At 45.7% G+C, this 14,764-nt stretch overlaps 1 protein-coding gene across 12 annotated transcripts in view; it reads left to right on the top strand.

Annotated features, from left to right (window-relative positions):
• Positions 1–14,764, top strand: part of Snap25 (Synaptosomal-associated protein 25kDa) — a 339,638-nt gene that overhangs the window by 308,911 nt on the left and 15,963 nt on the right. For all 12 annotated transcript variants that reach the window (XM_037418939.2, XM_075866231.1, XM_075866227.1 and 9 more), the window contains one exon: positions 962–1,106. In XM_037418939.2, the coding sequence (XP_037274836.1) occupies positions 962–1,106 (145 nt within the window). The remainder of the gene's footprint in view (positions 1–961; positions 1,107–14,764) is intronic.

Genomic DNA, 14,764 nt, shown 5'->3' with positions numbered 1-14,764 from the left:
GGCGACAAGGTTGCCTCTCGTTCCTCGTTGTCGCTCTGTTTTATGCAAGCGGCTTTGCCCGAAGGTAGTGCGTCGATCGATGCGAAGACGTACACGTGCTAAAGGGTCCCAGAAAGCAGTGGCGGCGCACCGCGTGTCAACGAGCTAACGAACGTGCGCAGCGCGTGCCTCGTGTGCCGGAAAAGCTACAGTACCGGTACTTCAACGTTTAATTATTCCGCAATGTTGGCGTGGTGCACCGGCGCCGACCGGGATACCTTTTCTTTATTGCAGAGCCTGATCGATTGCACCAGCTGCTGCTCGCGGTGGCTCGATGCAAATTAGATCAAAGCGTGTATCACGTGGCACGTGGTATGACGGAAACTAACGCAGTTTGCGTGTCTATTCTATTTTCTGTAGTCGTGTTTTTTTTTTTTTCCTTGACAACGGAGCTTTTTGAGGTTTTCGTTCCGCTGGTTCCCGTAGCCAGAAAAGTGTTGTCATGAATGGTCTCCACCTTATATGGCGTCTCGCGTTGCTAGGATCTGATCATGCTAATTAGTATCATGTTGCGTGATACCTTAATAATCAAAATATTGCTCATTATGACCACACTAATTAAGATATTCGGAGTATGGCTGCTTAAATTAAGACTTATATAATTAATATGATCTAACTTATATCACGCTTGGGAGGTTTTTAATCATGGCTGCAATAATGTGGTGTTGAATAGTTCGTTCCTCCAGAGGGAATTTATACTAAAACCGTGTTAATTAGCGCATTTAGTTGGTACCCTTCTACTTAAAAACCTGCTAATAATTAATGTCGGCCACAGGCTTCGCTGCTATTTCAGCCCGTTTCATTCATTACGTGCTTACGCTATGGAAGTTAGCGAGCCGTCTTGTAGTACGTGCGTGTGACGGGAATAATTCTGTTCTTTCTCTCCCTCTCCCTCCTTCTCTTTTTTTTTCTATCTCTACAGAATCACAAACGACGACCGTGAGAACGAGATGGAGGATAACATGGTTCAAGTGTCCACCATGATCGGGAACCTGCGCAATATGGCAATCGACATGGGCAGCGAGATTGAGTCGCAAAATCGGCAGATCGACAGGATCAACCAGAAGGTACGTATGTGCTTCCGGATTCTGCTACGTCCACCTGCACGCGAACACGCGCGTACAATCGGAACATGCTCACGCTGATACTCACGCGTTTGCGTACACCTATATACGCTCCGTCTCAACGCTTCACTTTATTGCCGTAAGTGAGTGTGTATTGGCTGTAACACGTGTTAATATACATAGCAAGTAGCGAGAATAAACTGACCGACATTAGGGAAGACGAACGCGGGCGCACCGTGTTTGTTTTCCTATCTGGCGTTTCGTTCTGTGGCGCCATTCCGCAATGGAAGTATTGTCAAAATACCAATTAGCCGAATATTCAACATGCTTAACGTGATACATAACAAGATTGCAAGACTGCACACAGACGTCTTTTTTTTCTTTGAGGGGAGAGGGGCGGAGGAATAGAACAATAAAATAAAAAAACTGGCGTAAGTCGACGTGCGCACGACTCGATATTTTGGGAATATTGCGGTAGTTTTAACTGAATGCGCTAGCTTTAGATACCTTCATTTATCCAGCTGATCCGCAGCTGCTCAACCAAGTTAAGCTGATTCAGCTAGGCTCGACGAAGCGGGCTGCGGTAGCTCAATTCGCACATACGTAGCAGCCGAAATGTAACGCCCGCGCACTTTCTCCCCCTCTCAGGTGCGTGCTCGTCAAAACCGGCTTTTCGAAATTGACTGACAGTCCCGCACATCCGCGTCCCTTGTGTAGTGGCATCGGCGTGTACTGTCAGCGTCAAGTGGAACCCGAGCAGCGGCAAGCCTTCGCGATGTTATGGTGCGCGCCGTCCAGCTGTCACCGCGGACAGGCACGCATATACGGGCATAGCTGCTTAACAGTATGGGCGCGCCTATCAGCGGTGATAACTGGACGGCCCGCACCACACTGCTGCGAAGGCTTGCTGTTGGGGTTTCATTTGACGCTGATAGTACAACCTTCGGAATCAATAAGCCCAACACTGGCTAACAGCAGCCAACTTTAGCCAGCAGTGGCTAGAATTGTGCTCGTAATTTTCTATGCCAGGAATAATGTGTATGTCATCATCCTCAAACTTGGGCTTCGCAAAAGAGCAATTCGTTGGGCAAGTTGGTGGTCTATTATAAAACTGACAACAGCGCAGCAAAGGACTAAGGATAGGAAGAACACAGGCGAGTGCTGAGTATATCTCAGGCTTTTGCTTTTTTTCCTTTAGCTTGAGCTTGTTAATACCAGCGCACTAAATGCACAATTTGCTACGTTCGTTTTTTCGGCTCTTTCTTTTTTACACTTTTTTTGTTTACTGAGGCAATGAGAGAAAGGCAACTCAGCCAGTGGCTTCAAAGCGGTGCCTACTAACTTGTTTTGTCCAAGCGCAGTAAAAGTGTGTCACCCAAGCGACAAATAGCTTTGCTATTTCAACTTCTTTTTTTTTCTGTGGTTTCTTGAAACCAGTAGGTAGCTCGCTTTTCAGATGGGCTCGACCTACAAACCGATGGTGCCTCCCCGCGTTAGTGAGGTACCCGGTACGCGTTCTCGACGATTGCGAGATTTTAGCGTAAGGAAATGCGATCGCACGCAAACAATACGACAAGAGGATGCTGGTAATCTTTCTTTTCTCTCGTTCGCGCACGTCGCGATCCTCGCTGGCGATTCGCCTCAGATCATGATACGCTTGCGCGAGCAGCGTGGTGACGCTGCATAATTCACGCCTCATTATATATGTGACCGCGTACGTGAGCACGTAATAAATCCAGCTATGTCACTGAAGATGCAATGTTGTAACGTCGTTCATTCAAGCATCCGTGCAGGCTCTCGCCAGACGTGTTTCGATATTCAAAAGCGCGCTTCTTTTTCGAGAACGTGCCGCACGTGAAGCTTAGTCCTACGGTTTGCAGAGATGAAACAAACGCGTCTAAACATCTTTTCCTGTCTAGTCCCGCTTCTTTGACGGCACTTCGGCTCAAGTGTCACGGCGCAAACGACATAAACTATTGGTGACTTATGCAAATAGCATACCGTATCTTATCGTGTATAACCGGCACCCCTCACTTGCCAGCTGCTGGAAAAAACAACCAAACAAACAAAAACTTGAACCATCTCCCGCTAAAGTGAAGCGTATGTAGATGCGAAGCTGTGGGCGCTATAGCGCTTACACTGGCGGCGACGTTGACGCTGGCGCTCATCAAGCAAAATGTTCTCGACTGAGTTCTGAACGCGCGATTCAGTGCGTATACAAATACGGGGTCGCCAGTGAATGGCTGTGCAGCGCGAGGAGTCGTTTTTTTACTAGCAGACACTGCATGCGTCGGCCTTGCGAGGCGACAGTTTTTCGGGCGTCTTCCTGGGTCGGCACGTCGTGACGCGAGCATGCGCAGTGGAGGTGTACGGAGGGACAGCGTTACATAGGCTAATCTAGGAGCTGCTTCGCATCTAAAAAGACGTACTTTTTGTATGCGTACTTATATATATATATATATATATATATATATATATATATATATATATATATATATATATATATATATATATATATATATATATATATATATATATATTGCATAACGTGCACGCCGACTTAAGGTCCATATTTCTGCGTAAAGTGTACGACTTTTACGCGAGAGCACATTGTATTTTGTTTCACGACAGCAGCGAGGCGCGTTCGTACTTCCAGCGCGTCTCGGGCCGCCTATAAAGTGACTGGCATATTTTTAGTAAATCCTGCGGGCCTTGTTGCGCTAGTTTGAGACGGAGCGTATAACTCTTGGCACGCGCACGTCACACAAACAACACCGCTGCTTCTATTCACCGGTGAGCATGCAATCGACTCGCCATGCAGTTAGAAGAAAAAAAAAAAGAAACAAGACGTCTCACCATGCAGTTAGAACAAAGAAAAAAAGAAACAAGACATGAAGGGACCAAAGTTTTGGTTTCTAGGTTGACACCTTTTCCCCCTTTCTTCCCCATAATCATACTCTGAGCGAAAAGCTCCTTCATAACGTTCATCATTTTTTTTTTCCTTCTTAGACTAGACGTGATTGCTTTTCTTTTTCTCTCGATGTGTTCCATGTATGCTACCCGTTTAAGGCAATATCTGAAATAGATTACCGCAAGAATTTGTAGTTTTTTTTAATCGCTCGTTTATTACGACAGTGTTGTACTGTTATTAAGGTGCGATAGATCACGATTGGCTTTCTTAAGTGTGGCGTGCCGATTTGGATGTTTTTGTAACTGTTTTCATATCGCACCTTCATTATTGCATTTTCTTGTCTAACTTGCTCAAAAGAAAATTATTTTAATAACATACTGTGTGTCACTCATTGAAGCAAATTACATGCCAAACAGTCGCATCAGGCTATAACTTTCTTTAATAAAGTATTCGATAATTCATCGAATTGTTGCAATATTGATTAATGCCAGGCATACACCCGCAGTAAGCTTGACTGTGTTCGCATAACAATGAGCCTATTGATCATTTATATCTTTCGTTCCGATCAAGAAAAGGCGCGTACATGTCTCATAAAGCGACAACCGGTCGATACCGCCAGCCCAGGTAATCAGATGGCTTGTCATTGTAAGCTCGATTAATGTGACGTTGATCCGCTGGGGTTAAACCTTAACGTTATTTCCGAAATTCTTTCTTGCTTGGCTAATAATTTGTTTTACTGACGTGCAATGATTTATAACGAGTGCTCTAGTGGTCTCCCGTTATCTCGCCTATGTCGCAAAACAAATCATTAAACCGGCGCTCGCATTAAGGGGAACGACGCGGCATAGCTGACGTGCTTCTGTGCGTGTTGGGAAATGAAGGCGATGATTCCTCGAGAAAAGGAATGGGGAGGATGGTGTGGCGCGTCTGTCTCGGCTCGCTAACGACGCAACTGGGCAGCACGTGGCGCGCTTCGGCCTACGGATGGAGCTTTAATGACGCCTCCCTTATTCCCTTCAACCTCGACGTTGAGGCATAACGACCGGTGCTGCGCATTCCTCGCGCGAGCCAGGCCTCGTGGTTTTCGAATGTAAATAATTTAGCTAGTCGGACCGCCGCGTTTGCCGGCGTGAAGGGGCTTATTTCAATTTATTCAGTCCTTTCTCTCTCTCTCTCTTACTCCCTCCCCCCGTTCTTTCGTATGCTGTGAGGCTATGCTGCGGACGGCTCGCTGTATGCCCACGATTCTTGCAAACTCGTATTATTAGGGACCCTCGCGCAGCAAGGAAAACGTTGGGTATAGGTCCCCATGTAGCGAAACGCATGCGGTTGCAAGCTGCTGGTACGCATTGAGCCTTTAAAGACGGCTAACAAGTGCCCGAATAAGGTCAGGCTTCAGAGGCCCTGTCGCATTTCGCGAGCGAAGTTATCTCCAAACGACATTCTTTAATATGAGGTAGAAAAAGAATTGAGCCTCAGCCCGCACTTTAGGAATATAGCGGGCGACCTTATAGAACGACAGAAAGGGCAGATAGGAGGTTAGTATTCAACAGGGGGGGGGGGGGGGGGGGGCGTTGCGAACACGGACACGACTGAAGGGAACAAGATGACGCGTTGAACTCGAGTGCAAGGTCAAACGGGAAGCACGCCTCAAGAAATCGTTAGGTTGGAGTGGACTTCTAAAACGACTTGATCCTAGGAGTAGCCGAATCCAGGACCTCCCGCCTTAGGTGGAAATGGCATGTGGATGAGTTGGTGCACGTTCATTGTCATCAAATGGCAGCGCAGCTTCAGATGAGAACGCTGAATGTCGGAGAAACACGGTGGCCACGAGGGGCGTGTGCTGCGCAACTCGTTGTCTAATACGGTGTGGCGATTACTTAATTATGGCCGCAAAGCTCGTACTTGAAACTTAGGCGGAGTTGGAGATTCACTGCTGACCCGAAAGCCGCCCGACGAAATCCCGGCCGCGGTGGCCTTATTTCGACGTGGGCGAAAATGATCCAAGACCGTGTACTTAGACCTAGGGTTACGTTAAAGAACACGAGGTGGTCTAAATTTCCTGTACCTTCCGCTATATACGGCGTCCCTCATAACCATACAGCCGTTCTGGGATGATAAACGGCAACATTCATTACTACGATCTGCACGAACTGCAAAATAGACTCGTGCGCCTAACGTGTCGCCGCAACGTCCAAGAACCTCAGGGTAAGCAACGTTAACTGAAGGTCTCTCCCATCATGGGACGTGCCTCGTAATTGCGTCGCGTTTCCTGTCGCGCGACGCCCCCGAAATTCAGTCGTGACTCGAATCTCTTCTGGCGACCGACGCAGCGGGAAAGCAGCGCGATCCGATTTCGACTCCATAATCCGCCGTGTCTTCGAACGGGGCTTACGGCTTCGCGATTTTGTAACGGCGCTCGCCTAACTGCGGTGTATAATTGAACTCGCGACAGGTTGGGATAACAGCTTTATTTTAAGGGATTCGCCACGGTGAGCTTGAAAGTCGACGAGCCGGCACCGCATTTACGAGTCTCGATTTCGCAAGGCGGGTGGTGGGTTGGTGGAAGGTGGGGCCTTATTATTATGCAAATCGCTCTGGACACATACTATCGGATTTTCGGCCAATCCTCTATGTCAAAATATGCGTCAAGGGTAGAAACGTTCGGAGTAAGCAGTTCGCACGCGCAGCTAAGATATTGATTCGCACAACGAGATCATAAAGACGTCGCCCAAGTTTGTTTATGTGCAGATTACCTACATCGCTGCAGAGACTTACGTTGGAGGTAAGGGGGGTGACGAAATTGTATGTATATAAATAAAAACAAGATGCGTAACATGCACACATATACAAATGGCACTGTAACATTATCAACGAAAAACAATTTATGTACAGATTACCTGCATCGCGATGAAAGCATTAGGGGGAAGGGGGGGGGGGCGGCAGTAGCATTGCGAGTAATGAAAATAACACGTTTGACATATATATGCTACATATAATGTCTCTCAGAATTACAGTAAAAAGAGAAAAAAAACTGCGGGCCTGTGTTCTGGTGGCGACCACGAAATATATTTTTACCGTTACGGCAGAAATGACGTCATCGTAACGAGGCGTGTTCATGATTACAAAGTGTCGTTAATTTGTTTCTCTCTTTCTGAATGCAGCACAACATTGCACGCTAGAAATTTATTAGTGCGCGCCGTCTACGGCGTGCACATTAGAGGAAGCATGAACCAGCATCGCGACGCTTCTGGAATACTGCTGCACGTTTCGTTGTCGCCTCTGGACGCCGCGGATGGGGGAAGCGGCTCTCGCACGGGGCTGTAAAGTTACGGGCGTTTCGTTTCAAACACATTTACCCTCGGGCAATCTAAATTTTAAAAGAAGAGAGTCATTTTACTTTTACCTGGTGAGTCACTATTTATAATATACATAACTATTTCTTAATATACAGGTTAACTTCTTTTGGATGTCGTTATACTCGTTTAAGAGAGCCGTCAGAGTGCATCTCTCGAGGTGTAAATTAAAAAAAAAGAGTTGTATGCCTAAAAAGAAAGAGACTATCCGTCACGATAATCAGGGGCTGAGTTGCGCGGCTGCTCACGCCTAGGTCGTGGGTTCGATTCCGGCCATAGCAATCGCATTTCGATTGGAGTTATTTAAATGGTAGAAGCCCGTGTTCTGTGCGATGTTAATGTTCGTGAAAGAACATCAGAAGGTCGAAATTTTGGGAGCCCTCCGCTACGGCCTCTCTCATAATCACCTGCTGGTTTTGGGACGCAAAACCGTAGATGTTATCTTTAATATAATGCATTTACCGGAAAGAGAGACAGGCACACTTTTGTTTTTTGCGTATACACTCAGTCACGTTACACACAGCTAATCTGTCACCAGATAATTTCGTCTAAATCAAATGCGTTTAAAAAAAAATCCGCATTTCGAATTCGACATTTACTTCCGGGATTTTTGGTTAGCGCGCTAATATGCTAGGGAGTTAATGGCGAGCTCCTTCCTTTGCCTAATGGGATGTTCCGGCAGGCTAGTTCGTAAACACGGTTCTAATTACAGTCTCCTAGCCGTTGTCGTCAGTGTTGCTTGTTCTGTCCACATCCGTCTGTCGCGGCGCCGTCGACAACGTGGCGGTGTTTGCTTTGCGCGACTCGCGTTACGTTATCCTAACGCGGACCGAAACGCTCGAGAACTCTCGGTTTGGCGCGACCTTCGCTATCTCTCCGGCGGCCTCTTTCTTTTTCTTTCCTCACCTTCTTTTTTTTTTCCTTCGGGCAGCGCTAGTTGCAGTGAGCCCCGGGTCTGTTGATAGGCGCCGCAATTTGATTACTCTTTTGAGTTGGTGCTTACTTTACCGGCAATCACGAGATTTACGATGTTTTCTCTCTCTCTTTCATTCTTCTATGTTTTTTCGATTGTGACGCTCTTTCTTCGAACTCGGACGCGTACTTACGCCAAGTTGGTTTAAATCTAACGTTCTCCTCTCAAGACTACGTTTTTTTTTTAATATTTTTATTCATCATGTACAAAGAGGAAGTAATGAGTAAGTTTCAAGATTTAGCTGGCAAGTTTTTTCGCCGCTGATGACGTCAGCGTGGCGTTAATAGCGGTCGATTACACTATTTTCCAGTAGAGGCTTTCCTAAGCTAGTTAACGACATTTACGCGCTTACTACCAGCACAGGCGTATGCCAGTTAAACGTTGGCTAAATTATGGCTACTGTCAGCTGGTGTTTGCTTGCTAAATATATTAACGCATCAAACGATTTAACACCATGCGGGAGTTTCAGAAATTATTGACGTTACATGGAAAGATGATTCGATATCTGCAGAGTGGCGCCGCAACTAACGTTGGTGTTTCTTACCCACTTCCCAACGTAGCCGCCGTTTACTATACCCTATACACATGTGCGTGGATGTAAATGGTGGCGATCCATTTGGCTACCGCTGCTGGTGGTGGTGGAGGTGTGGTGGCGTTGGTGTCTTGTCTCGTGTGTGTTGCTGTTATTCTTCTTCTTCCCCCCCCCCCTCTTTCTCTCTCTGACCTTCTACCTCTCGACATCTCTGTACCTATATAACCCCCTTTCTGCGCACCTTCACTCTACGTGGTGACGAGCGAGGGCGCTGTCATCGAGGTGGATGTGGTCGTCGTCTGCACCTGTGCCTCTTCCTCCTCCTCTTCCTCCTCGCTGATGGCGTGCGTTGTCGTCTGCCCTCAAGTCTCTCACACAGACGTCTATTTTCCCTCACTCACTCACTCACACACTAGCTCACTGTTTACCCACTCACTCATACCCTCCTCATTCACCTTCACCCTCCCTCGTGACGCCGAGGTATTTTTCACAGCCTGTATAATTCTATAACAAGGCTATAGAAGTCTTTAAAAATGCGACTCGTATAAGTAGTTACTACGACTCATTGTAGCCCCATATCAATGTTCCAGTTCACAATTCTCGTTGCCACAGCTGTCAGACGCCCCGTCACGTCACTATCACGTCATCCTCACATCACTGACGTGCGTCACGAGACAACGTTTTCCGGGTTTTTTTTTTTCGCTTAAAAGCAGGATGCTGAGGACGTTGGCTGGCGCTCTTAGCATCGCTGTCATTTATTTCTTTTGATGAGCCGGTTTCATAAAACTTTGGATCACCGATGATGCAGGTGACGTGAGGATATTGTAAGAGGATGTTTCGTTCCTATGCCAATCGGGGGATTAATATCGCAGAGTCTTGTAATCCGGCAGTGAATAGTAAGTCTGCGAAACAGAATAACGTTGCCTAGCATGTCGAGAGTGTTTTATAGGTGAGCAGTACATGTAGTGCAGAATGATGTATGAGGCAGGTTCATTTAGTATGGGGTCATCGTCACAATATATTAGAGCAGTTTTGATGTTTTTTTATAATACGCAGACCGTGATAAACGGAAGCGGAAGAAGCTGCATAGAGGCAAATTTGAGCGGCGGAAAACTATTTTGTTTCAGAATTTAACAGCTTCGAACTCTTCGAAGGACAACCTTTCGGCAAATTAAGTACGGAAATATACATGAATAATGCTTCTATTTTAACAAAGGGACGTTGCTTTTGTGCCCGTCTCGATATGATCAAGTATGGCTCAGTCAAAACGTCATTTTCAGTGTAGCGAAAAGAAACTAACAAAATGTAAGCATCCCCTGAATCCAAAGATACTTTAATCGCCCGGACTCTGCCATATTATTCTTGGAACAAGCTGGGCGAAAATTGAATTTACTGGCGACCTTCCAGTCTTAGTTGGTGCCTCTTCTTCGTTCCTTCATTGTACGCTTGGTCGCCTCAATCCAAAAAGGAGTATTACGTGGTCGTAAAGCCTTCGACACCAGGCAAAGGCCTATAGAGCGACGGCGACGCTTAAGTCTAGAGCAGCAGGCTTTAAAGAAGAAAGTTTTTGGGACCGCTTGTTGGAGAGGTCACGGGTAGGCTCCTTCAGGGAGTTTTCGTGCGGGGACCGGCAGCTTACCGCTTCGTACTTTTCCCAGAAAAAGGGTGCTGCTTGTTCATGCGTGTGTTTTTATTAACAATGAAAAGAAGCCCCAGGGGCTTTTTTTTTTTTGCCGTCAAAGTCTTCATTTGGAACAAACTTGGCATTAGTGCAAATACTGCTATTTCAAACTCCTGCAATAAATATTTTAAATTTCCGTCCAATCTTCAATTGAGCCCTCAGGTAGAAGTACTTCTATGTGATCGATGAATACTTTTTTTTTCTGAAGCAGAAATTGTTGACGGGAAGATAGGGCTGTAGTCTTATTGATATTTTGATTAGTTATAGCCAACAGAACTACACGAAAGCAATAACTTCGTGTATTTCTCATTTTGATAGCTGGCAACGTGTTCCGCAGTTTTCTCTTGCAAACGTTCTCTTCCATGCAATCGCGGCATCATCCATGTGTCGCATACCACAGTATCCAATGCAGTCCCTTTAACACTATACTCTTCTACTTAACGCTGTTCTAGTTAAAATTTTCGAAAGAATGTACTCTCTAGCTAGCAAAGAGGAAAGAAAACTAGTCTCTATATATAGTCCGCGTCCTTCAACGCACGCACGGCACTGGACGTCAACAACTGTCTCGTGACCTCCTGCACCGATGTCTTACGTCACCTGTAAGTGTGTACACGTTCCTCTGTCTGCATCTTCCTCTGTATTTTTCTCTCTTCTCTGCACCTGCACGAAATCATTTTCTGCATGCCGTATTTTACTGTCAAGTCTTCCAAAGTGTGTTCCCCACCACCAGAAGCTGCGCGGACTACCCCAGGGTGACGTATTTGCCTATCTGGACTACTTTTTTAAAATATCTATGACTCTCTTTTTTTTTCTCTCCGTCATACCTTATTATGACGCGACCCATTCTCGGCATGCCCTTCATCGCTTACTCCGCATGCATCTTTTGCTTCTCTTTCTCTCTCTCTGCTTTTCTGCTTTTGAGAGTACCTCGTCCTCGCGTCGAGATTTACCGCGACGTTTTTAATGTCTGTTTTAGACGTCTTCTAGACGTACGTATTTCAGATATCCCCTAGACGTCCTTTAATTGTACGCATACGTTTTAATCTTTTATCGCTGCGCGTTTTTCAAGATTGCAGTATCGCAATCTTTCTTCCCTTCTCCCTAACTTTCCATACATTTACAAGCTGTCTCGTAGTAAAACGAAAAAAAAAATATCTTCCCGGAAAAACAATTTGATCGGCCTCTGGGTCTTTCGCCACTTTGATCGCGGCTGTTGTTCGGGTTTGGAAATAGGAAAATGTATGTATCGAAATATCGAAACCCCCAGCGCTGAGGCATACGCGCGTTATAGACGGTTCACCTTACTGTTTGCTGTCGCAGTGCAAACCACCACTGCTGGGTGCGTTATAATGTCTTTTTTTTTCTCTTTATTCTTCACTTCTCTGTGTTTACTGAACGCTGGAACGTCGGAGTTGTGATCAATTACAATCTTCTCTTTTTTTATATAAAAGAGTGTGCGTGTTTACGCACCAGCCGAGTGGAGAAAGATCTACCGAACGGGAAGCGTCAACACCATTCTCGACATAGATTGGCAGGCGCGATACAATAATGCAAGTTTCGCAAGTGCAAAGGCCATTTCTTTGTTCGTTTATAAAAAAGTTGTCCCCGTCAGTTTCTTCGTCCATGTTTTTTTTTTCACTTAAAAGAATGGTCGTAGAATTTCTTGAATCGTGTTTACAAGACCACTGCTTTTGTTCTGTTCAACTCGCATATACATGGAACAACGTCTTCTCAAAGCGAACCGCTATGCTTCGAACCGACTGATGGTGCTGTCTTCGTTGTTTACCCCTTCGTATAACTGGAGATCTCACCCCAGTTGTTGTACATGACCTCGACATTGAAATAGCTTTTTATTTTTATTTTTACGAGTTGTGTTTATGAGGTATCAAGATTCGTGATGTTTTTTTTTTATTTTTACTACAGGCTGTAATCTCCCCTGGCACACTTCCTGTCGTTTCTTTTAATCTAAACAGACCCTGAGTTCTTGAATAACGGGCTTTGCTGCTCATGCACTTCAACAGGGAACTTTGGAAATGATCAGTGCGATAGTGTTTATTGGTAAATGTCTGGCCTTTTTTTTTTTTTGTCCCGTGTTGACCTGACATTTTTATGCAGTCCCTTTAGCATTCATAATAGCAATGGTTGCCCTGTAGGACTAAAACATTGCAGCTTCGTAAAACTTGACTCTGTCACCGTAAGTTCGGAATCGCAGCCGTAATTTACTTTTCCCTACATCTGCTAACATTGTAACAACATCGATAAGTTGACGTATTCAGATGAGAACGAGCCGTAGGCGACTATAATGCTTTCTCTTTTTTTTCAGTCGAGGATGCGTGTACAAGTGGTTTTCTTTCCCTATTGATTTGTCTTCCGAAATGCTTATTTGTAACTGAGCAATGATTAGAAACCGGCCGCGGAGTACTGTATATATCTATGCCATGTAAATATTTGTAGCATGTCTTCATATTAGCTTCTGCTTCGTATCGGTGGTACACGAGGGGCTGGCATTCCTCTCACGTAAACAGTCGTAGCGTTTTAGTGAGTAATTCGTTTAGTAATTTTAGTAAGTAATTTGTTTGCTAAATCTTTGCGAGTGATAATCACGAGTGTCTTATGTATCGCTTATTCTCGTTATCTTTCTTTTAAGCCGTGAGTGTGCTTTGTGAATTATCATTTACGGATATTCGCAATTAACCGCTGCATTAGTTTAAGTAAAATAGGTAGCGTTTTCACCTTGCGCCATTGATTTACATTGAGAGCACGCTCACAGGTAGCGTTCTATGGATATTTTGAAGTGAGTGTAGGCTCAATGTAACCTAAAGAATGAGCTTTTTTGCATAGTATGGTTGCCTCACAGTGACAGCACGCTTTACAAGCAACAATTAAAAAAAATTGGTGTTTTACAAGGTAGCTTCTTTGCAATGCATAGTTATCTTACAGAGAGAGCACGCTTTACAGGCAGTAGTTTTTGGAAGTTTCCTGAAACAGCCAGAAGCTCGTTAGGTAAACCTCTGTTGATGCACGTAGGCTCAGGTTTACGCGTCATGCCGTGACGTTGGGGCGAGCTCCGTTGAGGCACTGTGTCCGTGTTTTTTTCTAACACTCCGCAGTTTGTGTTATGCCGGCCATATCTCCGCGGAAGCATGCTCTCCAATGTTTTGAAACGTTTCATATAGCTGTAGACGTCAACGCTGTTTGGCGGCCTGCCAACTTGCTGGGACAGGTCTATCCCTAGTTTACATTTTGCTGGACTGGCATTATGGGCCCTCTTGGGGCCGTTCCACGCGCTTCCCGCACTGCCGCAACGCACGTGCCGTGACCCCTACCGCACGCAAGCGGGGGACAGGTAAGCCAATCGGCGACGCTGTGAGGAGTGAAAGAGCGTCGCCAATTGGCTTATGTGTCCCCCGCTTGCGTGCGGTAGGGGTTCTGGCACGTGTGTTGCGGCTGTGCGGGAAGCGCGTGCAAAGTCCCTTAGCGACACAGTAGAGAGTTATAGTATACCGGGTTTACCGGGTGTACCGTGATACCGGAATCGAAGTGCGCATGCGCAGATACGTACGTAACCCGTACATCTTCCCGTACGCGCGGTGTTTTTCAGGTTTCACGTTACCGTGGTAGCGTAGATGTACGTAGTGTACGTTAACATGGCGGCGCCCTCGGACGCCTGCTTCAAAGTGATTTTGGCGTAGTTGTTGAAAAATTCGCCTTGTCCGCCGCAAACGACTGTTCAAAGTGGCTTCGCTTGCCTTCAGTTAGCTTCGATGACCGAGTATTACGGATAAGTTGGCGTAGTTTTTGAGATGGCTTCTCATCTTGAACGCGCCTAGGCCTAACTACAAGATCGATGTAAATGAATTGGCGACGTAGATGTTTTCGCGTTTGGTGCGTGGTTCATATTTATTTACTTTTGTTATCACTAAAATAAACTTCTAACAATGCTTCGTGTGGTGGCATAGGCAAACATTCTCGTTTTCTTTTCATTTTCACTGTTTAACTTATTAACCAGCTAATAGGTGGCGCCACCACCCCAGCTGGGGCACGTAAACCACGTTAACGATATCCCGCTAAACTATAAGACGCTGCCCACAACGAACGTTTGCTCCATGGTAACGCCATTCCCTTAACCTACGCTATCATGCTAACGCTAAACTATAACTGTCTAGTGTCATAATCGGAGGAATATTTGTAGTTTGTGTATTTTTATG

This window comes from Rhipicephalus microplus, chromosome 6 (genome assembly GCF_043290135.1).
Source record: "Rhipicephalus microplus isolate Deutch F79 chromosome 6, USDA_Rmic, whole genome shotgun sequence".
Lineage (NCBI taxonomy): Eukaryota > Metazoa > Arthropoda > Arachnida > Ixodida > Ixodidae > Rhipicephalus > Rhipicephalus microplus.
The sequence above is the reverse complement of the archived record's forward strand: the minus strand, read 5'-3'. Positions and strand labels throughout refer to the sequence as shown.